A 27,996-nucleotide genomic window follows, 5' to 3' on the forward strand; every position below is an offset into this window, starting at 1 on the left:
GTTTTTGCACCAAACTCTGTCACCCCCCCACTGCATGATCTCCAAACATTGCTTCTTCACCAGAACTTCATCCCTGCCTCCTAAGCATTCTGAAAAAAACTTGAAATGCTGTAATTTAATGGGAGATTTTCCCCCAAGCCGAATTGCAAGAGGGGAATGGAGGGGCTGCAGGGACCAGGGAAGTCTCCTGATGGGCCCATCTTCACTCTTGAACCCCATGGGGCAACCCCAGAGCTCCTCCTTATTCTGGGGTTTGGGGAAGATAGTACTTTTCCATAGTCCCAGAAGTTTTTATTCAGTCATGCTGCTAGGGAGTTTTCCTACCAGAGGCCCACAGTGCATATTACTATCATACTGATTTTACTTTTGTTGTTGCTGCTGTTGTCATGGACTGGAGGGGTGCAGGGGGGGAGACACCAGTCTGGGGGACCCACAAGGAAGAAGGCTCAGAGCCCAGGGACTGGTGGTGGGATGGCGATGAGCAGAAAGAGGGAGAAAAGGGAGCAGAACGGGAGGGGAGGTGTTGCAAGCTGAGGAGGAAACAGGGTTTGGTGAGCAGGAAGAGGCTGGGGCAGAGAGCAGTTCAGGCTCAGAGGGAGGAGAGGAGGGGGCCAGGAGACCATCAGAGGAGGCCATCAGCTGAAGCATCCAGGGAGACTCCCCCTCCTGCTGTGACCAGCTCCCCTCTCCCCTGGTCTCCTAGAGCACACAGAGAGATCCATTTCAGACCCCATGAGCCTGTATATGACATTAAGAGGTATTTTTTTGTCCCAACATACATCGCTTTAATCTCATTGACAATGAACTGTATTTTCTGCCAATTCACCCCATTTGGAGAAGTCCTTTTCGAGCTCCTTGCAATCTCTCTTTCTTTGAACAACCCTCGACAATTTACTGCCATCAGCAAACTTTGCCCCCTCCCTGCTCCCTCCGAAGTCTAGATCATTTATGAACAAGTTGAAAAGCCACTGGTCCCAATACTGATCTTGAGGGGACTCCGCTTTCTGCTCCTCTCCATTCAGAGAACTGTCCGTTTACTCTCTTGGTGTTTCAGAAGGAGGGCTGCCTCCGACAGAGGGGCACATTTTTCTTCTAAGGGCACATTTCCGGGGTCCCCACAGTACCCCCCAGCCTGGCTCCACTTGGCCAGGGCAGCTGTGTTTTGTTTTGCTGCAGATGAGCCTGCCCCCTGAAATATGGGGTCTTAAAGGAACTTTGATGGGGGCAGAGGGGTCGCAGCTTCCCCACACTTGTGAAGGAGCCATGAGGGGGAGGCAGGTGTAATTGGGGGGGAGTAGTGTGGAGGAATGAGCGAGACGGAGCTTCTGGAGCCTGTGCTGCCCCCTCCCTGCCTGCTCCCTGAAACTTTCCTGAGCCTCTCCCCTTTTCATTTCAATGACTGGGGATCCCACACAGCCCTCAGGGCACCTCAGTATCTTGGTAGGGGGAAGCTATTTTGTTTGCTGAGGGCAGGGACACAATCCTGTCTCATTGCGGGGTGTCAGGCTTTTCGGTAAGAGGCTCAGGTGGAGAAGCACTGAGAAGGAAAAAATCCTGGGGTGCTGATTTCCTCGGCTGCCCAGCTCCCCGGGGGGCCACACCCCGCGGTCCCTCCAGGGTCACCAAAGAAGGAGAATCCAGGCAAGTTAAAGGAGCAAAACAGCGGTCAGTAGACCTGATCTTTATTTGTAGCAACAAGGTTCATTCACACAAAGAGTAGGAACCCTGAGAAGATGGTTGCATGAACTTTTAAGACTTTTACCCCCTTTCCCATAATAAATTTTCTAACAACTTCATCAATACATGACATGGGGCTTTTTCGGGGGTTGTTGCTGTTGCCGTTTTGTATTTATATTTTAGATCTTCTTGTGATTCATGTGGAAATTGTTCAATTGTTCAATTTTTCAATCCCAGCATTCCAAACTAACCCTATCGCTGTCTAGCATTACCTAAAATTTACTCTTCTACTGTAATTACCATTAATATATTAATGTAATTGATACATGCGTATAAAACTTTAACTACAAACACCAAGACATTGCACTGAAACTTTCAATAAATGCGCATGCATGCACTTTCCAAGAGTCTCATTCGAGAGCCAGTGGGGTGCAGTGCTTAAGAGTTTTGGACTAGGAACTGGGAGACCTGGGTTCAAATCCCCACTCAGCCATGAAGCTCACTGGGTGATGGCTTCACAGCCCAACCTACCTAACAGGGTTGATGTCAGGATTAAACAATGAGGGAGAGAATGACTTAAGACCACACTGAGCTTCTTGAAGAAACAGGTGGTATATAAAGGCATCCAATAAATTTCACTAAGCAGAAAGGTAAGATTCTGCTCTTAGGCAAGAAGAATTTGCTGCACAAATATAAGATGGGGGATACCGGGCTTGCCAGTAGTACATGTGGAAAAGGGGTCTTAGACTAACATGAGTCAACAGTATGATTCAGCAGCAAAAAAGGCTGTTATTCTAGGTTGCGTCCAAAGAAGTCAAGTGTCCAGATCAAGAGAAGTAACAGCCCCACTTCTGCCTTCTTCAGACCACACCTGGAGTCCTGTGTCCGGTTCTGGGTGCCCCAATTTAAGAAGGATTTTGACAAGCTGGAAGGTGTGCAGAGGGGGGTGAGCAAGACAATTAAGCGTTGGGAAACCAAGCCTTCTGAGGAACAGGAAGGACTATCACGTGGAAGATTGAACAAGCTTGTTTTCACCAGCTCTGGAGGCTGCGACCCAAACCAATGGCTTCAAATTAGAGATGCCCTTGGAAGGTTGTGGACTCTCCTTCCTTGGAGGTTTTTAAGGAGAAGTTGTAAGGAGAAGGCAATATGTCATAGAAGCTTGAGTTGAGAGTCCTGCAGTAGACTAGACGACCCAGGGGTCTCCTGCAGGTCTAAAATTCTATGATTCTCCCCTGTATGAATTCTTTGATGGACCATGAGCTTGGTCCTCTTACCGAAGCTCTTTTCACATTCCAAGCACTGATGGTTTCTTACCACTGTGAATTCTCTGATGGGAAGGGAGACTTTGCTTCTCCCACATTCCAAGCACTGATAGGGTTTCTCCCCTGTGTGAATTCTTTGGTGGGAAGTGAGATTGGCTTTCTGGCAGAAACCCTTTGCACATTCCAAGCACTGATATGGTTTCTCACCACTGTGAATTCTTTGATGGGAAACGAGACCAGACCTCACAGTGAAGCTTTTCCCTCATTGGGAGCACTGTTATGGTTTCTCACCTCTGTGAATTCTTGGGTGTGCCATGAGATTGGCACAGTGACTAAAGGTTTTTCCACATTCCAAGCACTGATATGATTTTCCCCCTGTGTGAATTCTTTGGTGGGAAGTGAGATCGGCTCTCTGGAGGAAACTCTTTCCACAATCCAAGCATTGATAGGATTTCTCCCTGGTATGAATGCTTTGATGGGTAGCGAGATGGGCGCTTTTACAGAAGCTCTTTCCACGTTCCAAGCACTGTGAATTCTTTGGTGGGAAGTGAGATTGGCTCTATGGCAGTAACTCTTTCCACATTCCGAGCACTGATAGGGTTTCTCACCAGTGTGAATTCTTTGATGGGAAGTGAGATTTTGCTTCCGACTGAAGCTCTTCCCACATTCCAAGCACTGATAGGGCTTCTCACCACTGTGAATTCTTTGATGGGAAATAAGACTTGCCTTCTGACTGAAGCTGTTTCCACAATTCATGCATTGATAGGGTTTCTCCCCAGTATGAATTCTTTGGTGGGAAGCGAGACCGGATCTCACAGTGAAACTCTTCCCACATTCTGAGCACTGATAGGGTTTCTCACCACTGTGAATTCTTTGATGGGCCGTGAGATTTGCCCTGTGATTAAAGCTCCGCCCACATTCCGAGCACTGATAGGGTTTCTCACCTGTATGAATTATTTGATGGGCTGTGAGATGGGTGCTTTGGCTGAAGCTCTTTCCACACTCTCGGCACTGAAATGGCTTCTCCCCCCTGTGAATTCTCTGGTGTTTATGGAAGGTTGTGCTTGTATTAAAGCTTTCCCTACAATCCAAGCCCTGATAGGGTTTCTCCCTGCTGTGAGTTATTTGATGTGAAATGAGATGTGCACTCGTACTGAAGCTCTTTCCACATTCCAAGTATTTCAGTGGGTCTTCCCCTGTGTGAATTATTTCCTGTGAAGTGAGGCTTTCATTCCAACAGAAAGTTTCCCGCCATTCAGAGAACTGAGAGGGTTTCGTCTCAATAGCATTTCTTTGGTGGGTAGTCAAATGGGAACTGTGACTGAAGCTCTCTCCACACTCCAAGAGTAGCAATGGCTTCTCCACTGTGTGGATTCTGTCATGGGCATCCTCGCTCTCAATTTCCAAATCATCACCACCTGCAATGAAGAAAGAAATGGATTAGAGCTGCTGAAAGAAATGGAGTGCCACTGTATTGAATATTGATCACTAACCTTGTGATAGAGGAAGAATTCCATGCATCAACACTGCTGACCACACACTAGAGGCGGTCAGTGTTAGAAACAGAGATAGGACAACTAGAACATAAAGAGGACCTTAAACCTAAATATTAGAGGCAGTTACGGCAATGGCTCACCTCTCCAAAAGAGTACAGTGGTACCTCTGGTTAAGAACTTAATTTGTTCTGTGGACTTCCGGGTCACCGCAGCCATGGGAAGGAGCACGAGGCTGCCCTCTGGGGGGGTCTCGAACAACACGGAGGTCTAGGGAGGTCACAAAGGCTCCGTGAACCTCGAAACCTCAGGAGGATTATCCTGGGGGACAGGGTACCCAGCGAGGCTGCTTGTGCTCTCCTGCGTTGTAGGCGTTTAACAGGGTTAGAGCTGCAGCATGAAGGGGAAGCAACAGACTCCGTGTTGTGAAGCCTCAGGCTCCGTTTGAAAAGCGGTGAGCCTCCGACAACAGTTCCAAAGCTGGGAAATAATTTAAGCAACTAAGTTGATAATAAACAGAAAATTTAACTAAAGAACCCAGCGGAAAAGAATACGTGGGATGAAAGAAGAAGAAGGAGTCCACTACTGGCGGTAAGAGTAAAATGGAGTATAGCGGAAGACTGGGAGAGAGAGAAAGCAACAAAGTTGCCGCTAAGTGGGTGTAGAGGAGAGACCTCAGATACAAAATACAAGGATTCTGAGGCAAGGTAACGACTGAAAATAATTTAATGGACTAGAAAGAAGTGAAAGGAATTTTTCTGTTCTACCTGGTCGGAGAGTGTTGTATCAGCGACCGGTTTGGGATATATGGGCGGTTTTTCCGTATTCAGCTCTATTGCCTGCCGTATTCGAACAAGGACTGATTTAAACAGTATTTCAATAGTGATTTTTACCTTCTTCACCTTTTACGTTTGAGCAAAGAATAGAGACTGGTATATACCTGGGCCAGGTGAATGATTGAAAATTAGATTGAGAATAGGAGGAGGGGAGACGCCGAGGGGCAGCGCTCCTCCGGTGGCTTGGGAGAAAAAAGCGAACGGTTTGGAGAAAGTAGAAACTACAGCGGATTTCCGCGCCGCCATTCTGCTCCCTGTCTTCTCCCGTCTTAAAGAGATACATCCTAACATACACGTAGGAGAAGACGGTGGTTATGCTTTAGACTGAATTACTGCTATAGCGGAAAGAGACTGGGAGTCTTCAGAAGGAAAGAAGGAAAGTTTAAGCAGGACAGTTTGCCAGGATCCAGCTATCTACGGAAGTCTCTCTCCCCGTGGAGCGCCCTCCCACCTGGTTCTGCCCTGCTCCCTTGTGCTCGCTCTCAGACTGAGACCTATCCCATACTTCGTCCAAGTTCCAGAGAACTATTTGGTTATGTGATTTTCCCCATTCGCCCCTGTAACTTTGGCGGTTATTCTTTTTTTTTTTTTTTTGCCCGACTCTTTCTCCTTTACTTTTTTCTAATTTTTTACTACTTCCCGTCCATCGCTGGCATAGTTTTGGAGACGCTGGCTTTCCCACCCGCTTTTTTTCCTGCTTTTCTGTTTTTTTACTTGTTTTTCCTCTATCCTTTCTTGCCTCTTCTTGGTTGTCTTTTTGTGTATTTGGTTTCTCCCTAATTGTGTAATTACTAATACCACACGAGACCAGTTGTTTGGTCGTGTGAGGAGGGAGACATCCCGTTGAGGAGTCTTACGGAAGAGAAAAGAACTAAGACTTGGAAGGTTAATAAGATGTCACCGTCTGGGAACAAAGGAAAGTATATTGGAAGAAATTAATGGGAGGAACAGAGGAATCCAGCAGCTCACTGTACTGACCACTAGGGGGGAAGAACTATTAATAATTAGCTAATATAAGCTGATGGAGAAAATGAAAAGGGGGGCGGGAACGCCAGCAGAAAGGAGGCCATCTAGACAAGAAGATGGGAAGGAAATTAAGGACTATGATAGTTTGATGGTTGAAATAAGGAAGGAATTTAAACAGAATGAGCATTATATTGAGAAAAAGCTATTGGAAGTTCAGGATACATTGGATAAGAGATTGGAGGGGGTGGTGGGAGAACTGACAGGAAAAGTTAAAGATTTATCGGTAAGAGCCAAAGTACTTGAAGATTCAATGAAAAGGGTGCAAAAGGATACGAAAGACAGTAAGAAGGATTTGGACAGGATTAAAATGGAAGTTAAGGAGATAGGTAAGGTACAGGAAGAATTGCTGGACAGTATGGCAATGACTCAGATGAGACAGAATCAATTAAACCTGAAATTCAGAGGGATTCCAGAGGACCCAAATGAGAATATAAGATCTAAAATGATTAAAGAGCTGGCAATTTGGTTAGATAGGGGGGAAGAAGAGATAAGTTACTCACTAGCAAATATTTTTCGGATAAAAACAAAATCGGCCAAAGCCAGGGGGGAAAAATTGCCAGGAGATGTACTAGTCATGTTCAATTCGTTGGACATGAGGAACGAAGTACTGAAACAAAACTATAACAAAAGGTTATGTATTGAAGGAAACTCAATTATTATATTTAAAGAGATCCCCTCGAGATTTCTTCGAAGGAGGGACGTTTACAAAAAATTAACTAACCAGTTGAAGAAAAATGGTATCCTATATAGATGGGAATTTCCGGAAGGAATTTCATTCTATTTTAAGGAAAAAAGATTTAAACTGTCCAGCCCTTCAGAACTTGAAAAAATTGCGAGAAGATACGAGAAGGAACTTGGAAAGATGGCAGGATGGGAGGAGGTAGGGGACCGGCTGAGGGAGGGGGGCGGAGGTGGGGGGAGTGGAGAGGAAGGGAGGGAGATAAATTCAGGAGAAGAGAGGGAAAAAGAAGAGACAAACGACAAAGAGCAGTAGCTTTAAATTAGACTTGCTAATTTACTAATTGTATATAATCGATGGCTTTAAAAATACTGTCTTGGAACGTGAATGGGCTCAACAATAAAAATAAAAGGAACCAGATTGCTCATATATTACTAAAAAAGAATCTTGACCTAATCTGCTTACAAGAGACGCATGTAACAAGAAAACATAAGAGAATTTTGAGTAATAAGAGATTAGGGTTGGATTTCGTGGCATCAGATAAGGTTAAGAAAAGAGGAGTGGTACTATATATAAAGGAAAAATACGGTCCAAAATTATTGTATAAAGATGAAAAAGGGAGAATGATAGTACAGATTATGTTTCAAGGAGCAAAAATAATTGTCGCTGGAATATACGCGCCTAATGAAAAAAAATCGGCTTTCTTTGCCGAATTAGGTAACAAGCTATTAGAGTGGATGGATCAAAAAATGCTATTTATGGGTGATTTTAATGGAGTGGTGTCACCTAATTTAGATAGATCAACAAAAAAGCAAGAGATGAAGGAAGGTAAGCTACCTCAAACATTTTTTGAATTGGTTGACACTATGGGATTAATTGATGCTTGGAGATTTAAAAACCCTACTATAAAACAATATACTTTCTTCTCAAACCCAAAGTTGGGGGAGAATAGATAATATTTGGATTTCGAAGGAACTGACACAGAGCTTAACTAAATCTGAAATTCTCCCACAAACTATGTCCGACCACAATCCAGTATTCATAGAAATAAAGGGTAAAGATGTTAGAGCAATTAGATGGAGAATGAATGAATATTTAATGATCAAAAGATAGTAAGTAAGGCAAAAGAAACAATCGAAGAGTACTTCAAGTGGAACTTAAACAAAGGGACAGCTATAGAAACGGTTTGGGATGCAGGAAAAGCCATTATGAGGGGCATCCTAATCCAGAAAAACAGCCACCTAAGAAAAGAAAAAGAGAAAAAGAAAGACGAGATCCTAACACAGCTTATGGAGAATGAAAGACAACTAACTATTAAACCAGGAGAGGAGACAATAAAACAAAATATAAAGATACTACAAGATCAATTTTCTATGATAGTAAATCAGGAGATTGAACGGAGAATTAAAATGATGAAACAAAAGAGTTTCGAATCAGCTAATAAAATAGGGAAATACTTGGCGTGGAAAAAGCAAAATATGATCTGTAAGATAAGGAATGGAGAAAGGATAGTGGAAGAGCCAAAAGAAATAAAAAGGATATTTCAGAAATACTATAAGGACTTATATAAAAGAGAAAAGGAAACAGACTATGAAATAGAACGTTATCTGGGAGAACATCATCTACAACAGATTGCAACTGAAGAAAAAGAGTTATTAAACCAGATGATTACGGAAGATGAGATAAGGAAGGCAATAAAAAAATGAAAATTGGAAAAGCGCCGGGGCCGGATGGCTTACCGGCCAAATACTACAAAACATTAAGTGATCAACTATGTCCAATTTTATGTGAAGTCATGAATAATATTTTAAAAGAAGGAAGGATGCTGAATACCTGGAAGGAGGCTTATATTACATTAATACCTAAAAAAGATGTCGACGCCCTAGAGGTGAAGAATTATAGGCCGATCTCGTTATTAAATAACGATTATAAATTGTTTGCGGAGGTAATGGCAGAAAGATTTTAAAAAGTATTAAATAGTAGAATTCTTAAAGACCAAACGGGCTTCCTACCAGGGAGACAATTGAAGGATAACGTAAGAAATGTGATAGATATCATTGAATATTTGGAAACTAGAATAGATAAACAGGCGGCCCTGATATTCATTGATGCCGAAAAGGCATTTGATAATGTTTCTTGGCGTTTCCTGATAGAAAATTTGAAAATGATGGGGGTAGGAGAAAGACTTAGTAAAGGTATCGAAGCTATTTACCGTGAGCAAAAAGCAAAACTTGTAATAAATAATACTACATCAGAATTTTTTGATATATCCAAAGGGACTAGACAAGGCTGTCCCTTGTCTCCTTTGTTATTTATAACAGTATTGGAAGTACTTACTAAGAGACTGAGGGAAACAACAGAGGTTAAAGGAGTCAAAGTAGGGACTAAGGAATACAAAATCAAAGCCTTTGCGGATGACATTGTATTAACATTAGAAGACCCAAAGTATAGTGTGAAAGAGGCCTTACAAAAATTCGAAGAGTTTGGTGTTGTGGCAGGCCTAAAAGTTAATAAGAATAAGACCAAAATGTTGACCAAAAATTTAACTAAAGAGGATATTGTAGAGTTAGAACAAAAGACGGGGATTATGACAGCAAAGAAGGTGAAGTATCTTGGAGTGTGGATTACAGCTAAAAACATTTAACTTATACAAGGATAACTATGAGGTCACTTGGAAGAATATTAAGAAAGATTTAGAAATCTGGGAAAGAATGAGACTATCCTTTTTGGGGAGGATAGCGGTTATCAAAATGAATGTCCTGCCCAGAATGCTATTTTTATTTCAAACCATTCCTGTACTTAAAGGGTTAAAGCAATGTAAAGAGTGGCAAAGAGCCTCGGCGAGATTCATTTGGCAGGGAAAAAGACCGCGAATAAAAATGAAAGTATTGGTAGATAAAAAAGAAAGAGGGGGTTTCTCCCTGCCGGATTTAAGTTTATATTATGAAGCGGTGTGTTTAATGTGGCTGAAAGATTGGATAAGACTGGAAAATAGGGACACCTTGGATTTGGAAGGCTTCGATAACAGGTACGGGTGGCACTCGTACCTGTGGTACGAAAAGGTGAAAGTACATAGAGGCTTTCTAAATCATATTTTTAGGGGACCAATATTTCAAGCATGGGAAAGGAATAAAAATCTATTGGAAAGGAAGACACCTTGGTGGATTTCACCAATAGAGGTTCTAACTGTCAAAAAAAGCAATATGGAAGGGAAGAATGCCACCTATGAAGAACTTGCGCGGAAAACTGATCAAGGCATTAAACTCAGACCGTACGAAGAGATAAAAAACGCATTTACAGGGTGGCTGCAATACCATCAGGTAAATGATTTGTTAAAAGAGGACAAAAAGAAATTAGGATTTGAAGACAAAAAATCTAAATTTAATGTGGAAGTTATAGAAGGTAAGAACAAAATATTGTCTAGGATATATGATATCTTATTGGAGTGGTATACAAAAGACGAGGAGGTGAAGGAGGTCATGACTAAATGGGCGATAGACATTGGTTATAACATCGACTTTGAGAGGTGGCTGGAATTGTGGAACACTAATATGAAGTTCACGGCGTGTATGGCACTAAGGGAAAACCTGTGTAAAATGATTTATAGGTGGTATCACACGCCAGTGAAGCTGGCCAAGATCTATAGGTTGAAGAACAAAAGATGCTGGAAATGTGGAGAGGCAGATGGTGACTTCTACCACATGTGGTGGTCATGCAGCAAAGTGAAAGGCTTTTGGGAATCGATTTCTAACGAACTTAAAAAAAAATTTAAATATACTTTTCCCAAAAAGCCTGAAGCTTTTCTGCTAGGAATGATGGGTAAAGAAATTAAAAATGAAGATAAGATATTATTCCTATATGCCACAACAGCTGCAAGAATCATGTTAGCACAAAATTGGGAAACGGAGGTTATACCCAATATAAGTGATTGGCAGGTCAAAGTGATAAATTATGCCGAGCTTAATTAAGGAAGATTAAGGGATCAAGATGAACAGAAATTTCATGATAATTGGAATAAATATTTGACGTATATTGGAACTAAATTTCAGACGACACTGGCGGGGTTGAAATAACTCTAACAGTAAGTGATTAGGAAGTAAAAGGGATAAAATACGTGACTGTAAACCTATCTGATACTTACCAAAGGAGTGGAGGGAAGTCCAAGGCTTGGCAGAGCCTAAAACAACTTTGTATTATACTTATGATTTCTGGAATGGATATAATATGTGCAAGTTATGTAATGGATTTTGTATATGTCTATATGTAATATCAATAAAAATTTATCAATGAAAAAAAAAAGAACTTAATTTGTTCTGGGGGTCTGTTCTTAACCTGAAACTGTTCTTACCCTGAGGTACCACTTTAGCTAATGGGGCCTACCGCTGCCGCCATGCCGCTGCCGCACAATTTCTGTTCTCATCCTGAAGCAAAGTTCTTAACCCGAGGTACTATTTCTGGGTTAGCAGAGTCTGTAACCTGAAGCGTCTGTAACCTGAAGTGTCTGTAACCCGAGGGACCACTGTATGGGTGAATGGGATGCTAACCAATACCAAGATGAAGGTGTATCAGGATTGTGTGTTGAGCAAGCTGCTTTGTGAAGTGAGTCATGGACAATTACAACCATCAGAAACAACCCCTCTATGCCTTCCACAAGCTCTGTGTCAGGAAGATTTTGGGCAATACAAGGCACGACAGTGTCAAACAAAGATGTGCTTTCCTAACCTCAAATTCCTAGCATGTTCCCATTCCATTCTCAGCAAGGTCTATGCTGGCTTCATCATGTCCACGGTCAAAACATGCTGATAGCCCTTCATTTAAGGTCAATTTGGGGGGTATTAGAATCCCAGATGCTGCAAGTGGCCCTGTGACCTCCATCGAAACCAGGGAGCCTTATCACAGAGAGATATGCATGGAATTTCCAAAGAGAGATTAGGATCCAAAAGGGAGCCTTACTGAGAGAGGCCACGATCCCATGATTCTCCTCCATGACTTCCTTATGCAGAGCTCTCTGGTCTGGATCCAGCAATGCCCATTCCTCATCTGTGAAATGAACAGCGACATCTTCAAAGCACACTGGACCCTAAGAGAGAAATGAAGAGGTCCTCTTTAGAGAGCAGAAAGATTATCTGCTACACATTGCTGTTTCTTTCTGCTCATTAAATGGTGTTTTGTTTCAATGGGATCGTCCTGCTGCACGTTTTAATTGTGGGTGCTGCTTTTAATGTCTTAGTGGAATTCTTTTCTTTTGTGATTTAGTGATGGACATTAATCTTTGTGTAAATGGAAGGAACTCTTCATTGTGTTCTTAAAATCCTTCTGTCTGTGCCAGATGGATATCGCCCAGTCTCAAATCTGCCATTCTTGGGCAAGGTGATTGAGCGGGTGGTTGCTGAACAACTCCAAGCACGCCTGGAGGAAACGGACCATTTGGATCCCTTCCAATCAGGATTCAGGCCTCACCATGGGACTGAAACTGCCTTGGTCGCGCTGGTTGATGATCTCCGGCGGGCTAGGGACAAAGGTGAGAGCTGTTTCCTAGTTCTGCTGGATCTCTCAGCGGCCTTTGACACCATCGACCATAACATCCTTCTGGACCGTCTAGAGGGGCTGGGAGCTGGGGGCACTGTCATACAGTGGTTCCGCTCCTTCCTCCTGGGCCGTGTCCAGAAAGTGGTGGGGGGGGGATGAGTGTTCAGACCCCTGGGCTCTCACTTGTGGGGTGCCTCAGGGTTCTGTCCTCTCCCCCATGCTTTTTAATATCTATATGAAGCCGCTGGGAGAGATCATCAGGGGGTTTGGACTGGGTGTTCATCAGTATGCAGATGACACCCAGCTCTATCTCTCCTTTAAATCAGAACCAGTGAAGGCGGTGAAGGTCCTGTGTGAGTGCCTGGAGGCGGTTGGAGGATGGATGGCGGCTAACAGATTCAGGTTGAATCCTGACAAGACAGAAGTACTGTTTTGGGGGGACAGGGAGCGGGTTGGTGTGGGGGATTCCCTGGTCTTGAATGGGGTAACTGTGCCCCTGAAGGACCAGGTGCGCAGCCTGGGAGTCATTTTGGACTCACAGCTGTCCATGGAGGCGCAGGTTAACTCTGTGTCCAGGGCAGCTGTCTACCAGCTCCACCTGGTACGCAGGCTAAGACCCTACCTGCCCGCGAACTGTCTCGCCAGAGTGGTGCATGCTCTAGTTATCTCACGCTTGGACTACTGCAACGCGCTCTACGTGGGGCTACCTTTGAAGGTGACCCGGAAACTGCAATTAATCCAGAATGCGGCAGCTAGACTGGTGACTGGGAGTGGCCGCCGGGACCACATAACACCGGTTCTGAGAGATCTGCATTGGCTCCCAGTACGTTTCTGAGCACGATTCAAAGTGTTGGTGCTGACCTTTAAAGCCCTAAACGGCCTCGGTCCTGTATACCTGAAGGAGCGTCTCCACCCCCATCGTTCAGCCCGGACACTGAGATCCAGCGCCGAGGGCCTTCTGGCGGTTCCCTCATTGCGAGAAGTGAGGCTACAGGGAACCAGACAGAGGGCCTTCTCGGTAGTGGCGCCCGCCCTGTGGAACGCCCCCCCCCCATCAGATGTCAAAGAGATAAATAATTACCTGACATTCAGAAGACATCTTAAGGCAGCCCTGTTCAGGGAAGTTTTTAATATGTAACGCTGTACTGTTTTTAACACTGATTGGGAGCCGCCCAGAGTGGCTGGGGAAACTCAGCCAGATGGGCGGGGTATAAATAATAAATTATTATTATTATTATTATATCCCCTCTCTGCTCCCCTTGTCCTGTTCTTGGGGGGGGACCCTTCTGATGCCCTAAAAGACAACTTCAAGAAGTGCATGGGGGGAGGAGAAGGGGGGGAAAGCCCCATTGTGCAACTGATGTAACTGGTGAATCCTGGGAACTGTTTTTTAGGCTTGATGAACTGCTTTGAAGCCTATTTTAGCATTCAATGATAACTCTAGGAATAAAACTACAATGACTTATGAATCATCCTATTGACCGTCAGAAGGCGAGTTAAGGCAAGGTGGCTGTTCCTTATTCTCAGCACATTAAGTTTTTCGAATGGCATTCCCAGCTTCTTGGCTTCTGTCCAAGCTGCCCTTGACAAAGATGCCTTCAGAGAAGCTTGGACAGAAGCCAAGAGGAGGAGAGAGATTCCTTGGGGGCCAGAGGCACCCTGGCGGCCCCACCCCTCAGCCCCCTTCCCCACAGGGCTCCCTCCCTCTACCTGAGCTGCTTCCACAGCCGTTGCTTCTCCTTCCCCACCAGGAATAGATGGAAGAGAAGGTCTTGCTGGCATCATCTGGTCACCTGCAAGAGACAGAGGTAAGTGGGAAGCCAGGAGTGCAGCTGCTCTCCAAAAAGTCTCACCTTCTGAGTGCATCTGGACATTTGGACCCATTTCATAATTTAGTTGGGTTAAAAAAATACATCTTCCCTCCTTGGTGCTCCTGGCCCCAAGTGTCTCCCCCCACCCAAAAAAAAAGATGACAAGAACCCATGGATTCGTTTTGATATCCACAGAAAGGGACCAAACGGAGAATGGACTCCTTCCTTACCCAGCAGCCTCTCTCTGGTGTCCAACGGAGTCCTTTTGGTCTCAGAGGAATCTGGGCCCATTTCTGCAAACAGATCCTGTCTCTGAAATAGCAACAAAAATTCAAAACAGAGAATATGAAGAAGAGTTAGAAAAGGAAGACAGAGGCAAAAACTGAAGGGCAATCTGATAATATTCAATGGCTGCTTTCCAAAAAAGGATGGTATATTAATAGAGAATTTTCAGCTATTGTCACTCACGTTCGGAGCCCCTTTGGAGTATCTAGAGGAAAGTCTCTCTCACCTGCTGCTCTGCCTGCTTTCTCTCCTCTGCCTGACTCAGGAGGAAACCTTCGGCCAGGGCCACTGCCTGGGAACTGGTCTCCGCTCCGCATTCCCTCACCCAACTTTCCATCTCCGGTGGAAGGACAGCCAGGAACTGCTCCAAGATCACCAGGTCCAGCATCTCAGCTTTTGTGTGCCTTTCTGGCTTCAGCCATTGATGGTAAAGGTTGTAGAGTCGGCTGCAAACCTCTCGAGGTCCTTTGGCCTCCTGGAAGCAGAACTGCCTGAACTGCTGGCTCTGAGCCTCTGAGCAGAGGGTGTCCTCCTCACTCAGGATCTTCTGCACAGTTTTTTCCCAAAATCCCCCACGGCTCCCGGTTCTGATGGCATGGCTTCTTCCTGCTTCAGGGCCAGCTGCGTTTTTCTCATCCATCTGTGCTCTCATGAAGCCTCCAAGAGAGATGAAGGAATCCCTTGATCTTCTGCCAAGTTCTGTCTGTCCGAATTACAGGTCCTTGCAAATTCTACAAAGCAAATACATTGTTCTGTTACAAAACTGACATATTGCCTTGAGGAGAAAAATGTTCCGTGAGGAAGTATGTATGAGTTTTGGAAGAGCCAGCTCTGGACTGCACCACAACCCAGACTCTGAGGTTTCTATCAAAAGGAGAAGGAGAAGTAAGTCTCCAGCCCTCCTAGAGGGAAAGTGACCATGCAAAATGTGCAGGGAACTGTTGGTCTTTCTGAGAGATGAATCAGCCTGGTTGCTCCTGCCTTTCAGAGTTTTCAATCAAGGAATGAAGTCAGAACTGTGATTGACAAGTGACTCATTTATACTGAGTGTTATCTGAGCATTGGGTTATAGTGGAGGGCCTAACCTAGGGTTCCTCAAGAGTTGCTCTCCTGCCCAAACCCATTTCAGAGCACATTTATTCCCTTATCTGGCTAACTTCTGAGGGCCAAATGACATGTGGGTGGGGTCAAAGGACAGCACTCAAAAACAAATAAAGTGGGACTCGCCTTTCTATGCGTGCCATGCGTTTTCAACTATTCTTATTGCTTATTTCAACAGTTCTTATCAATCTGCTCTTGGAGATTCAGATGATGAGCAGGGAACTAACAATAATGATGATGATGATGTTACATTGCCTAACACTCCCCCTCCCCCGTCATGATTGGGGACACCTGGGTCCATCATGGTCGCTTGAGGCTCAGGTGCCCGTGTCCAGCTCAGGCTAGTTTGCCACCCACAGTCACAGTCCCAGACTTGGTCCTGGTCCTCTCTGCTTTGCACCAGATGGGATGGTTGTAACGCTTTCTGTGTGGAACTGCCCTTGAAGGCGACTCGGGAACTGGCCCAAAATGCAGCAGCCAGATGATTGGCTGGGCTGCCTCTCTTTATGAATGGCATTTCTCTCCCACCTCTTTGCCCAAGGAGATCAAGGTGGCATCCAGGGGTCTACCCTTCCCCACTGAGTCCCCCCACAACAAACAAGTTGGATTCCTGTTTTAAAACAATTGCACTGGTTGTTTCCTTTCCAGCAGGACCTCTCCTGCTCTCAATGCCTTGGCTTGTGAGACTTCCAGTGGTGCTTTCATAGAACTATAGAGGTGGATGGCACCCCAAGGATCATCTAGCTCAGCCCCAAGCAATCTCAGAGAACACACTTGCATCTCGAGGAACTAAGCACTAGAGGAGAAAATGAGCACTGCAGGATCAGGCCATAGGGCTGCCCCATAGAGCAGAGGAACCCCCCCCCCATCGCCCTCTCCTCCTCCTCCACGGATTGGTCTCCTTCTCTTTTAACGCCACCTTTATTGGTGGCCTCCCTGGCTCTTGTGGGAGGGAGTTCCACAGGTTTTACTCTGCCCTGCAAGAGGAAGCGCTTTCTCTTCTCTGCCTCCCTTCCTTCCTTCCTTCCTTTCTTCCTTGCACAGGTGAGGTTTTAGGGACCAGGGTATATTTCATGTCTGAATGTTTCTATCCGCGGACAACCTCTGTTGTAAAAGGGGACTGATCCATACATCTGAATGGGGTTTCTCTGCATGCATTTCCCCGAGACCCCTCCCCAAGGGGCCAGCAGCGCATCCATGCAAAGGAAGAGCAGAGCTGCCGCCCTCCTGCGACCCTCCGCGCCCTGACTTGCCCCCCTCTCGCCATGCAGCGCTGGGACCCCCGCTCTCCCCATGGGCCCTATCCTGGGAGAGAGGAGACTCACCGGATCCCAGCAGGCGCCCCCAGGCAGCCTCTGCGGAGCCGAACCAAGGGGACCCCCACACGCCCGACGTCTTGCAGGAAAGGGAGGGGTTGGGCTTTCGCTCTGGAGGACCCTGCCCCCCCGTCTTACTTTCCTCTCTAGGAATCTAGCTCGTTTCCGTTTAACCCTTGGCAAGCCGAGCTCAGTCAACTCACGCCTCTCTCTCTTTCGAGAGCCGGAGCATCGCGCACCAATGGCATCCCGAGAAGGCGGAGGAGGAGAGGTTTATGGATTACTTCCGGCAAGGGATCCCTCAGTTTTGGACAGCAGCTGAACGGCCCCCTAACAGCTGGCCCCTGAACACGGGTCCTAAGAAATCTTCACTGGCTCCCGGTCCGTTTCCGAGCACCATTCAAAGTGCTGGCGCTGACCTTGAAAGCCCAAAATGGTCTCAGCCCAGTAGAAGGGGAGGAGCGTCTCCACGTCCATCGCTCAGCCCGGACACTGAGGTCCAGCTCCGAGGGTCTTCTGGCAGGTCCCTCATTGCGAGAAGTGAGGTTACAGGGGGCCTTTTCGGTTGTCGTGACTGCCCTGTGGAACGCCCTCCCACCAGATGTCAAGGAGACAAACCTCCATAGACGCCTAAAAGCAGCTCCGTATCGGGAAGCTTTTAATATTTCATGTTGGGTCATGTTTTCTTCTATTCTTTTGGAAGCTGCCCAGAGACAATGTTCTTGTTCTTGTTGTACATGTTGTTGTCGTTGGACATCCAGCTTTTCATAGCCAACAACACAGAGATAAAGGGCTGCTTCGTTCTGTGCTTTTGGACTCCTGTGTGGGCTTATGGTTCTGGTGCTTGTGGATCTCATGGGATTTAATGTCTTGCCATTATAAATGCACAGGGATAAGTGCATTTACACAGACACATTTCCGCAAAAAGACCCAAACTCCGGCATGTAGCCGCAGGTGATACAATAGGAGCCTTTCTGCAAACGGCCTTTGCAAGACAACTCACTGGGTGGTAACAAAGTATACACATTTGCCTCTTTGCAATGTAGCCCCGTTTCCTCAATGAATCCACCCATTTCTTCATGAAATGTAACTTCTGCCAGTGAAACCTGAGCTGAACTAGTAAGGAGAGCAAAACAGCAGCCCTGTCTGACCCCAGTCAGCCTCCAGACTCCCCCAGTCACGTGGCAGGAGATTCTTCCTGAGCCCCCCCCCCCTCCGTGAGAAGGGTATGACATCATGGATGATCCATTGATGATCCACATGATCCAAGCAGACTGGTCCAAAGAGCAGGTCTCTATGCCTGAATGAAACGGGTCTGCGGTGATGGATTCTGGAGTCAAGAAATCCGCCCTTTCCAAGGATCTCTCAGGCTGGCCGGGAGAAGGCAGGGAGCAGGAATCCTCCCGATTGACAGACAGACTTGTCATGTTGCCAAAACACGAACTCGGAGTCTGATCTGATTTCCGTGTACAACTCATTTTGTGACGCAGCCGGGGATGTTTTGGGGGTGCTCTCTCAGTAATAGGGGGGCTACTATCTTAGGCTGTATAAATTGCAACGCGCTTTAGTTCTGGGCTGCTTCACTCCTTGCATGGGGGGGCTCAACAGCTGTCTCCTTACACGGGGGGGGGGCTCTGCGCGCAAACAGATCAACAGCTGGCCTTGCTTTCTTCCTGGCCTCATTGTGTTACCTCTGACGGAGACACAAGGGAGGAATTTTACCTGGGTGTCGGGGGGGGGCGTGTGTGCAAAAGCCCAAGCCCCATTTTCTCCGTAACACAGGAGTCACAGAGCCCAACCCGCTGCTCAATGTGCACCAATCCCTAAAACGTGGAATGGATCTAAGATCATGGCGTGGGGGGCGGGAAGGATTTTGCAATGTAAACATTGTAGGGGGGACCCCACTTTGCAGCTGGATTACTGGGATCAGGCCCTCCCCCGCTCTCCTCATCCCCAGAAGGAAGAAGGGAGGGGGAAAACCTTCATCTCCTTCGCCCCCCCCCCAATTCCTCCCTTCCCGGTACATCCTCCTCTCACCCCGCCCCCACAACCCTCAACCCCCCCGCGTATGTCGCACCTCTTTCGCCTCTTCCTCCTCCTCCTCCAATCCGGATTCTGCTTCCGGAATGAGGGGGGACCCCCCCCCGGTGGATGTTGCTGGAAAGGAAAAAAGAATCGGGAGCGAGAACAAAGAGGTATAGGGGTCGCGGAGGAGAGGGGAGAAAAGGATCCAGAGACCCCCGCCAGCTCCCCCAAGCGCCTTCCGTGGGGCCTGGATCCCTGCGCGCGTGCTGCGAAGGGGGCTTTCCTTGGCCCCTTAGGCGCCTTGGCAGCGGCGGACATGGGGAATCTACGCAGGGTGTCCCCACGAGGACCCCTTGCCCCGTTTCCCCCGCGAAGGCATCCCTGGGGTCCTGTGGGCTCCGCACGGATAAAGCCGGGCCATGAAAGGGTTAACGGGCATGAGGGACGCCTGGATAGAGACCCCCCTGTTCCTACTCTGTGCGTCTTGGGGTGGCCCCTCAGGATGGAAAGATGGGGGGTGAGGGCTGAGCCTCGCCAAGGGGGCCTCTGGGTGCAGGGGAGACTCTGGGACAGAGGGAGGGGGAGCATCCCTGGGGCAGGGAAGGGCAGCAATGCGGGGGGGGGGGAGAGAGGAAGACTTCTCCATCGTGCCGCCCGCAGGGAATCTCCGGAGGGGCCGCCTCGCTTCTCCCTCCCGCCCAGGAATCGGCCACCCCTTCAAGGAGACCAGAGAGGGATCCCTGGAAAGTGGGGGGACGTGTCCCCCCACCCCTTCCTTCCTGCAAGCTCCATCCTCTTCCCACCCCATGAGCCCCCACGAGCCCCTGCCCTGTCCAGGAAGAGGGGAAGGGAGAGGCCTTCTCAGAAGCAGCTCTTCTTTCCGCAATCCCACCCAGGAAGCAGCCATGAACCTTTTCCTCTCTCTCAGGCTTCCATCTTTAAGTTTCTCTTCCACTGCCTGGTTCCAGTACAAATAAAAGGCAGTAAAACATCAGACATTAAAAACCTCCCGATAGAAGGTTGCCTTCAGCTGTCTTCTAAATGTCAGAATGTTGCCCATTTCCTCGCCCTCTGCCTGCTTCCCTGTAACTTCGCTTCTCGCAAGGGGGGGGGGGAATCAGTAGAAGACCTTCGAAGGACCACCTCCCTGTCCAGATTGAGCGATTTTGGGGGAGATGCTCCTTCAGGTCTACAGGGCCGAGGCTGTTGAGGGCTTTAGGTTGCAGATCTTGCTGCTCCATAACGTTCTCATTCAGCAAATAAATTTATTGCTGAAGGCAAAGAAGCATAACAGAACCCCCAAAATAGCAAAAACTTAACTTACGTAAAACCGTATCTCAGCATACCAAAACAGCACTCAAGTAAGAATCACACATGCAGAGTAGAGAAATAGCAGACTAGGAAGTGGGACCAGGCACCTTTCGGCCTTGTAATTTATATTCTATTAAATGTCAGAGTAACCTTGGGACTAGATAACAAGCTTGGCTCACTCCAGTTTAAACCAGCTTCATCTGGTTCCCCAAAACAAGAAAGTTTCTTCATAACCTCATTGCAACTTATCGCTCTCAGCAGAAAGGAAACTGCCAAGTTTTAGGAAGCCTGCATTAGATCAATACTTTTTTTTGCCTGGAAAATGCAACCATGACACTTTACAGGTCAGCACCAACAATTTGAATTGTGCTTGGAAATCTGGTGGGAGCCAGGTAAAGTCCTTTAAGGGCAGTGATATGTGGTCTCGGTGGCTGCTCCCATTCAGTTGCAGTTGCTGGGTCACCTTCAAAGGTAGCCCCATATAGACCACATAGCAGTAGTCCAAGCAGGAGATAACCAGATCATGCACCACTCTGGTGAGACAGTCTGCGGGGAAGGAGGGTCTCAGCCTGCGTTCCAGATGGAGCTGCTAGACTGCTGCCCTGGACACAGAATTGAGCTGCGCCTCCATGGTCAGCTGTGAGTCCAAAATGATCCCTAGGCTGCACACCTGGTTATTTAGGGGCACAGTTACCCCATCAGGACCAGGGGGTCCCCGACGCCTGCCCACCCCCTGTTCCCCAGGGACAGTGCTTCTTTCTTGTCAGGATTCAAACTCCATCTGTTAGCCACCATCCATCTTCAAACCACCTCCAGGCACCAACACAGGGCATTCACCACCTTCACTGGTTCTGATTTAAATGAGAAGAACAGCTGGGTATCACCCACAAACTGGTGAAAACCCAGGCAAAAGCCCCGATGATCTCTCCCAGCAGCTTCATATAGATATTAAAAAGCATGGGGGAGAGGATGGAGCCCTGAGGCACCCCACAAGTGAGAGCCCAGGGGTCTGAACACTCATCCCCCAACACCACTTTCTGGACATGGCCCAGGAGGAAGGAGGGGAACCACTGCATAGCAGGGCCCCCAGCTCCCCTAGAGGGTCCAGAAGGATACCATGGTCACAGGTCTCCAAAACTGCTGAGAGATCCAGCAGAACCAGGAAACAGCATCCCCTCAGACTCTAGCGCATCAGAGATTATCAACGAGCACAACCAGGGCAGTTGGAGTTCCATGATGAGGCCTGAATCCCGATTGGAAGGATAATGGTGGCAGAAGCTTTCCTGGTCCTGCACCCCCAAAAGCTCCAGGCACAAGACTTCCATTAGCTTTGAAGGGGCCATCCAATACTTGGTGGTCTTTTCTTCAAAAGACAAATATTCTGAATACTTTTTAATTGATGTATGATGTAAATAGTGCTTCTGTATTTCTTGTTCCACATCGTAGAGACTTTGATACACAGGTCTGAGCTCATCTCTGTGCCTGAAACTGCTGTGTTAGCAGCACTGCCTGGGCAGTGTGTTTGGGGGTCCTGGGCTGGCTAGACAACAAGACACCCTTCTCACCCTTGCTTATATGGTCCCAAGGAAAGCAGAGCAGTACGTTAGGCACCAGCTTGGCTGCAAGAGTGGCTGGAAGGAGGTGTGCAGGACACCATGTAACTATCTTAGAGAGTCCACTCTGGATTTGTGTAAGTTCCCCCCCCCCCATAGCCTTTTCTTCTCCTGAAGATAACTCACGAGGCAGCAAAGTATTACGACCAGAGTTTTCCTTCTCGATGGGCTTCCTTCCCCGATTGATGAGCCCCATCTGCCCTTCACTTTCCTCTGCAGAATGGGCAGGATCTGCCTTCTTGACTGTGGGATTCACTGTTGTTCTCATCCTCTCCATCCACCAGGGCCTGCCTTCACCTGCAGCAGAATTCCCTAATAAACCAAGGATTTGAGACCCATTAGCTATCATCACCTGATTTAGCCGGCCGATTGAAGCCGTTCCTGGGATTGTGGCCCCTGTTGCATGCTGACAGCTTCTGGAAGCCACAGGTGAGAGCTGAGTGCAGGGTGGGGACCAATGGTGGATAAATTACCCCATAAGGTGCATGACATTTCCCCCACCAAAGGTTCTACCGCTCCCCTAACACCCCATGACATCGTATAATTATCATCTTTAAGACAGAACAGGAATAAATTCATGTCCCCAGAAATAACACAACCTCAGTCCATTAGTGAATCAATACTACATTTTCAAGGTACTACATATTCCACTAAGTACAGTTTATCATTTGGCCTTGAATAACCTGCTTTTCTGTGTCATTTTAGGATAGTCCTGCATCTGAAGACGGGCACGAGATCAGACAGCACATCATTCTTTAAAAAAATCAAGCTGCTTTATGAACATTGGTTGAGGATTTTGAAAGTTGCTCATGAATTATTATCATTTGATGACATTGCAACTTCACTTCCTAAAAAATGGGAACATGGGTAGGAGATGAGGGAATGTTGGAGACGTTGAAATAGGAGAAGGTGCTAATGGAGCTTGATTTGTTCTGTTTCCCTTAGTTCTCTTCCTTGAAACCAAAACAGGATTCCCTTTCCTCCCACTCTGAAGAAGGAGATGGAGAAGGCAGTCAAAGCTCCAGGGAATGGGTCACCTTTCCCCCATTAGGAATAGAAATTAAAATGTGTGAAATGTGGACTATGTTCATTGAATGAGCACACATAGTTCACATCAACGACCTCCAACAGGGGAGAAACCATTTAAAGGTATGGAGTGTGGGAAACTTTTCACTGATAGTGGAAACCTTAGAACACATCAACGGACTCACACAGGGGAGAAACCATTTAAATGCCTGGAGTGCGGAAAGAGCTTCAGTCAGAATGGAGACCTTAGAAGACATCAATGGACTCACACAGGGGAGAAACCATTTAAATGCCTGGAGTGCGGAAAGAGCTTCAATCAGAATGGAGACCTTAAATTACACCAGCGGACTCACACAGGGGAGAAACCATATAAATGCCTGGAGTGCGGAAAGAGCTTTACTGGTAATGGAAACCTTAGAACACATCAACAGACTCACACAGGGGAGAAACCATTTAAATGTATAGAGTGCGGAAAGGGCTTTAGTCATAATGGACACCTTAGAAGACATCAACGGACTCACACAGGGGAGAAACCATTTAAATGCCTGGAGTGCGGAAAGAGCTTCAGTCAGAATGGAGACCTTAAATTACACCAGCGGATTCACACAGGGGAGAAACCATATAAATGTATAGAGTGCGGAAAGAGCTTTAGTGATAATGGAAGCCTTAGAACACATCAACGGACTCACACAGGGGAGAAACCATTTAAATGCCTGGAGTGCGGAAAGAGCTTCAGTCGGAATGGACACCTTAGAAAACATCAACGGACTCACACAGGGGAGAAACCATTTAAATGTATAGAGTGCGGAATGAGCTTCAGTGATAATGGAAACCTTAGAAGACATCAACGGACTCACACAGGGGAGAAACCATTTGAATGCCTGGAGTGCGGAAAGTGCTCCAGTCAGAATGGAGACCTTAAATTACACCAGCGGATTCACACAGGGGAGAAACCATATAAATGTATAGAGTGCGGAAAGAGCTTTAGTGATAATGGAAGCCTTAGAAGACATCAACGGACTCACACAGGGGAGAAACCATTTAAATGCCTGGAGTGCGGAAAGAGCTTCAGTCATAGTGTACACCTTAGAAAACATCAGCAGACACACAGCGGAGAAACCATTTAGATGTATGGACTGTGGAAGGAGCTTCAGTCAGAGAGGAACCCTTGATTTATGTCAACAAACTCACACAAAACACAAAACACAAACCTTATAAATATCAGGAAAGTAGATAGAGTTTGAGTCCTAGTGGAAGTTCTAAATCAACAGAGTAATGGACAGGAAGAACTTTAGGAATTGAAACCCTTCAAACCATCCACAAACTCAGAGAGGAGAAGCAGTTTAAATGAAAAGATTGCAAAAGTGCTTTATTTACAATGGAGTGTTTAAGGAACATCCAGGGACTCTCACATGGAAGAACCCATTTAGATGTATGTAGTGCGGGACATCGTCCTCTCAGAGTCCACTCTTTTCTTCACAGAAATGAACTCAGCAGGAAATCAGTCTTTAACACATGTTTTTTTATATATATAAATATTTATTGAAATTTTCAAAAAATAAAGAAAAAACAAAAAAACAATTTAAAACACATAAAATTTACATTCCTTACTATCAATAACCAATTTCCTTGACTTCCCCACACCTCCCCTTCTTGTATTCCAATTTTTAGCTCAGCAAGTTCTTGTCCCCAAACTTTACCTTATTTTCTTTAATTCATTTTAGTTAACCAATTTTAACTTATAAACCTCAATCTTTATACATCAGTACTTATTCTTAAAAATCTTTTTCTAAGGTCGACCCCAATTCCCTTCCACGAATTCCCCATTTTTATATTAGTAGCAAAACAAAATTAAAAGAAACAGAGTATAATTGTACACCCTTTGGATTCCCTAAGCCCCACCCCACCCTTTCCCGGTTTCGAACCCCAGCAAATGTCCATCAGTCTATCTGCTGTCAGCCTTGCGACCTCACGTCCGAGGCTCTTAATTCTCTCTCAATTCCTCTCTGCCGGTTTTTTTGATAGTCCTTTATATTGAACACCAAATCTCGAAGAAGCTCTGTCCCAATAAGGTCCATGTTTCTTCCAGCCAGGCTTCCATATTTAAAAGTGGAGCCAAAATCTTGTTTCTTGCTTCTCTTAAGTCCAAATGTCCCAAAAGCTCCAGTTTCCACTTTAGCCAGGTTTGTAATCCATAGGTCTTTAGATCTCCACATAAGGAGATCTCTCCATTCTCCATTCTTCAATTCAAACCAAATTTTCATCATCCTGATCTTATTTTCCTTTATATCCATCTTAACCGGCCTCTGGCTCTCCTTAATCATCTGTGGCATTATAGCTCCTCCTTCCTTTTCCTTCAAATCATTATGTATCTCTTTCCTCACATTCTCAAATTTCTCAGATTTCTTTTCTTGTTCAGCTGCAGAGATTTTTAGTTCAGCTGCAAAACCTTTTTGTTCAGCTGCAAAGACTTGAGTCAAGTCCCTTCCAGGCTCAGTAGTTTTATTTACTGTTCCATTCAATATTGTAACATTTGTAGCCAAAACATCACTTTGTTCTTGTATCTTTCCCAAGAGAAAAAAAGTCCTCTCCAGTTCAGCCAGTGTTTTTCCACTTACAGCCATTCTTGTAATGTCCTGAACCCCCTCTAGAGGGGTTCTGGTTTCTTAGTATCTTCCAGTTCCAACCCAAAAGTCAAATTAGCCTTTTCTTCTTTATTTTTAACAATTTATTACCAAATTGTAACAAATATAACCAGCAAAGACAACAGAAACAAAGTTCTCCTTTTTAGTCTTTAACACATGTTGTGTATGTGAAGTTCTGGTATTTATGTGTAAAACCGTATAGTAATGAAATATTGAAGGCAATGTCAAACAATGTGATTATAATCTAAGATGTAAAGTACCTTTCAATAGAGAAGGGGTGAGGGTGTATCTGGATTGCTGGTGGTCAGTGAGGATTAGGGCTGGGCGATATATTGTCCAATACTGGTTTCTAGTCCACATTGTGATAACCTTCCAAAAACAATTGATATGGCAACATCCCACAGATCACAGTGCGTGTTTCTGGGATGCCCATTTGCCTGGAAGCAGCCGGTAGAAAGCTTTGCTTCGTGAAGCCCCTGCAGATGCCGAGTTGCTGACTTCCCTCCCAGACGATAGGAAGCGAAAGACACACATCCATTGCCCTGTGTCGTTCCAGCCTCTTTCCTCCCTTGCTCCCTTCTGCCGGTTTGTGTGCCTGACTTAGATATCCTATGTGCTGTATTTTTTTACTGCTGAAACTGGATTTGCTCTGAGTAGCAAAGTTTTGCGCCTCACTGGGGACCCAGGGAGAAGTGTATGCTTTGAAAGCTCAGTAAACTATTACTGAAGAAGTCCTGCTGCCTCTGTGTGTGTTTTTGACCTCAGCTTGGGAATTGCTCTACACGTGGCCCCTACTTAACTCATGCCCTGGAGTTGCTGTACTCAAGCATGCAAGGCAAGTGCATCTGTGTGCACACAAAAGCAAATAAAGTAGGACTCACCTTTCTATGAGAGTACAGTGGTACCTTGGGTTACAGACGCTTCAGGTTACAGACTCTGCTAACCCAGAAATAGTACTTCAGGTTAAGAACTTTGCTTCAGGATGAGAACAGAAATCGTGCGGTGGCAGCGGGAGGCCCCATTAGCTAAAGTGGTGTCTAGGTTAAGAACAGTTTCAGGTTAAGAACGTACTTCCGGGAGGAATTAAGTTCTTAACCTGAGGTACCACTTTAATATGTTTTCAACTGTTTTATTGCTTTTTTAAATTTTTGTAATCTGCTCTAGGAGATTCGGATTACAGACAGGGAACTAACAGTAATGATGATGATGATGATGATGATGATGATGATGATGATGATGTTACATTGCTTAACATGCCATGAATACTTGAGGGCACTCCTGGGTCCAACATGGTCGCTTGAGGCCCATGTCCAGCTCAGGTTAGTTCCCCACCCCACAGAACTTTTGGGAAAGAGAGGACATGGCCCTGGTCTTCCCTGCTCTGCACCAGATGGGATGGTTGCAACGCTCTCTGTGTGGAACTCCTTTGAAGGTGACTCAGGAACTGGCCCAAAATGCAGCAGCCAGATGATTGGCTGGGCTGCCTCTCTTTTTGCATGGCATTTCTCTCCCACTTCTTTGCCCAAGGAGATCAAGGCAGCATCCAGGGGTCTACCCCTCCTCACAGAGTCCCCCCACCCACAACAAACACATTGGATTCCTGTTTTAAAACAGTTGCACTGGTTGTTTCCTTTCCAGCAGGACCTCTCCTGCTCTCAATGCCTTGGCTTGTGAGACCTCCAGTGGTGCTTTCATAGAACTGTAGAGGTGGATGGCACCCCAAGGATCATCTAGCTCAACCCCAGGCAATCTCAGCGGGCAAACTTGCATCTGGAGGAACTGAGCACTGGAGGAGAAAATGAGCCCTGCAGGATCAGGCCAGAAGGCACCCTCCTACAGGGGAGACAGAGCAGAGGAGCCACCCATCGCCCTCTCCCCCTCCTCCACAGATTGGCCTCCTCCTCTTTTAACACCACCTTTATTAGTGGCCTCTGCCTCTTGTGGGAGGGAGTTCCACAGGTTTACTCTGCCCTGCAAGAGGAAGCGCTTTCTCTTCTCTGCCTTCCTTCCTTCCTTCCTTCCTTCCTTGCACAGGTGAGGTTTTAGGGACCAGGGTATATTTCATGTCCGAATGTTTCCATCCGCGGACAACCTCTGTTATACAAGGGGACTGATCCATACATCTGAATGGGGTTTATTTGCATGCATTTCCTCCTCCTGAACCCAAGGGGCCAGCAGCGCATCCATGCAAAGGAAGAGCAGAGCTGCCGCCCTCCTGCGACCCTCCCCGCCCTGACTTGCCCCCCTCTCGCCATGCAGCGCTGGGACCCCCGCTCTCCCCACGGGCCCTATCCTGGGAGAGAGGAGACTCACCGGATCCCAGCAGGCGCCCCCAGGCAGCCTCTGCAGAGCCGAACC

The 27,996-nt window shown here is 46.4% G+C and overlaps 5 protein-coding genes across 10 annotated transcripts in view; 4 read left to right on the forward strand and 1 right to left on the reverse strand.

Annotated features, from left to right (window-relative positions):
* LOC128421982 (zinc finger protein 420-like) overlaps positions 1-27,996 on the forward strand; it is a 171,334-nt gene that overhangs the window by 129,649 nt on the left and 13,689 nt on the right. The window lies entirely within an intron of this gene.
* Positions 1-27,996, forward strand: part of LOC128421969 (zinc finger protein 624-like) — a 125,478-nt gene that overhangs the window by 23,706 nt on the left and 73,776 nt on the right. The window lies entirely within an intron of this gene.
* LOC128421961 (zinc finger protein 501-like) lies at positions 1,647-27,986 on the reverse strand. 4 transcript variants are annotated; one of them, XM_053405347.1, is made up of 6 exons: positions 27,952-27,986; positions 14,828-15,332; positions 14,547-14,628; positions 14,216-14,298; positions 11,930-12,056; positions 1,647-4,360 (listed from the first exon to the last, which is right to left on the reverse strand). In XM_053405347.1, the coding sequence occupies exons 2-6, from the start codon at positions 15,251-15,253 to the stop codon at positions 3,186-3,188; spliced, it is 1,893 nt and encodes a 630-aa protein (XP_053261322.1). In that variant the 5' UTR covers positions 15,254-15,332; positions 27,952-27,986; the 3' UTR covers positions 1,647-3,185. The 4 variants fall into 4 exon arrangements, with proteins under 4 accessions (XP_053261322.1, XP_053261324.1, XP_053261321.1 ...); XM_053405349.1 differs by lacking the exon at positions 27,952-27,986 and adding an exon at positions 17,028-17,117 and having other exon boundaries at positions 14,840-15,332; XM_053405346.1 differs by lacking the exon at positions 27,952-27,986 and adding an exon at positions 17,028-17,116.
* LOC128422000 (gastrula zinc finger protein XlCGF7.1-like) overlaps positions 19,194-27,996 on the forward strand; it is a 43,945-nt gene continuing 35,142 nt past the window's right edge. The window contains exon 1 of the mRNA XM_053405443.1: positions 19,194-19,213. The gene's annotated coding sequence lies outside the window, so the exon portion shown is untranslated. The remainder of the gene's footprint in view (positions 19,214-27,996) is intronic.
* Positions 22,056-24,186, forward strand: LOC128421995 (zinc finger protein ZFP2-like). Its single transcript, XM_053405424.1, has 2 exons — positions 22,056-22,396; positions 22,913-24,186. Exon 2 carries the CDS (start codon positions 23,062-23,064, stop codon positions 24,118-24,120), a length of 1,059 nt encoding a protein of 352 aa, XP_053261399.1. The 5' UTR covers positions 22,056-22,396; positions 22,913-23,061; the 3' UTR covers positions 24,121-24,186.

The sequence above is a fragment of the Podarcis raffonei genome, chromosome 10, assembly GCF_027172205.1.
Source record: "Podarcis raffonei isolate rPodRaf1 chromosome 10, rPodRaf1.pri, whole genome shotgun sequence".
Taxonomy (NCBI): domain Eukaryota; kingdom Metazoa; phylum Chordata; class Lepidosauria; order Squamata; family Lacertidae; genus Podarcis; species Podarcis raffonei.

Coding starts and splice junctions, on each gene's coding strand:
- LOC128421961 (XM_053405347.1), bottom strand. CDS start 15,253: ATGAGAGCACAGATGGATGAGAAAAACGCAGCTGGCCCTGAAGCAGGA. Junction 12,057..14,215: donor CGGCTGTGGAAGCAGCTCAG/GTAGAGGGAGGG, acceptor TTTCTCTCTTAG/GGTCCAGTGTGCTTTGAAGA. Junction 4,361..11,929: donor TGGGATCGTGGCCTCTCTCA/GTAAGGCTCCCT, acceptor TCTTCATTGCAG/GTGGTGATGATTTGGAAATT.
- LOC128421995 (XM_053405424.1), top strand. CDS start 23,062: ATGAGCACACATAGTTCACATCAACGACCTCCAACAGGGGAGAAACCA.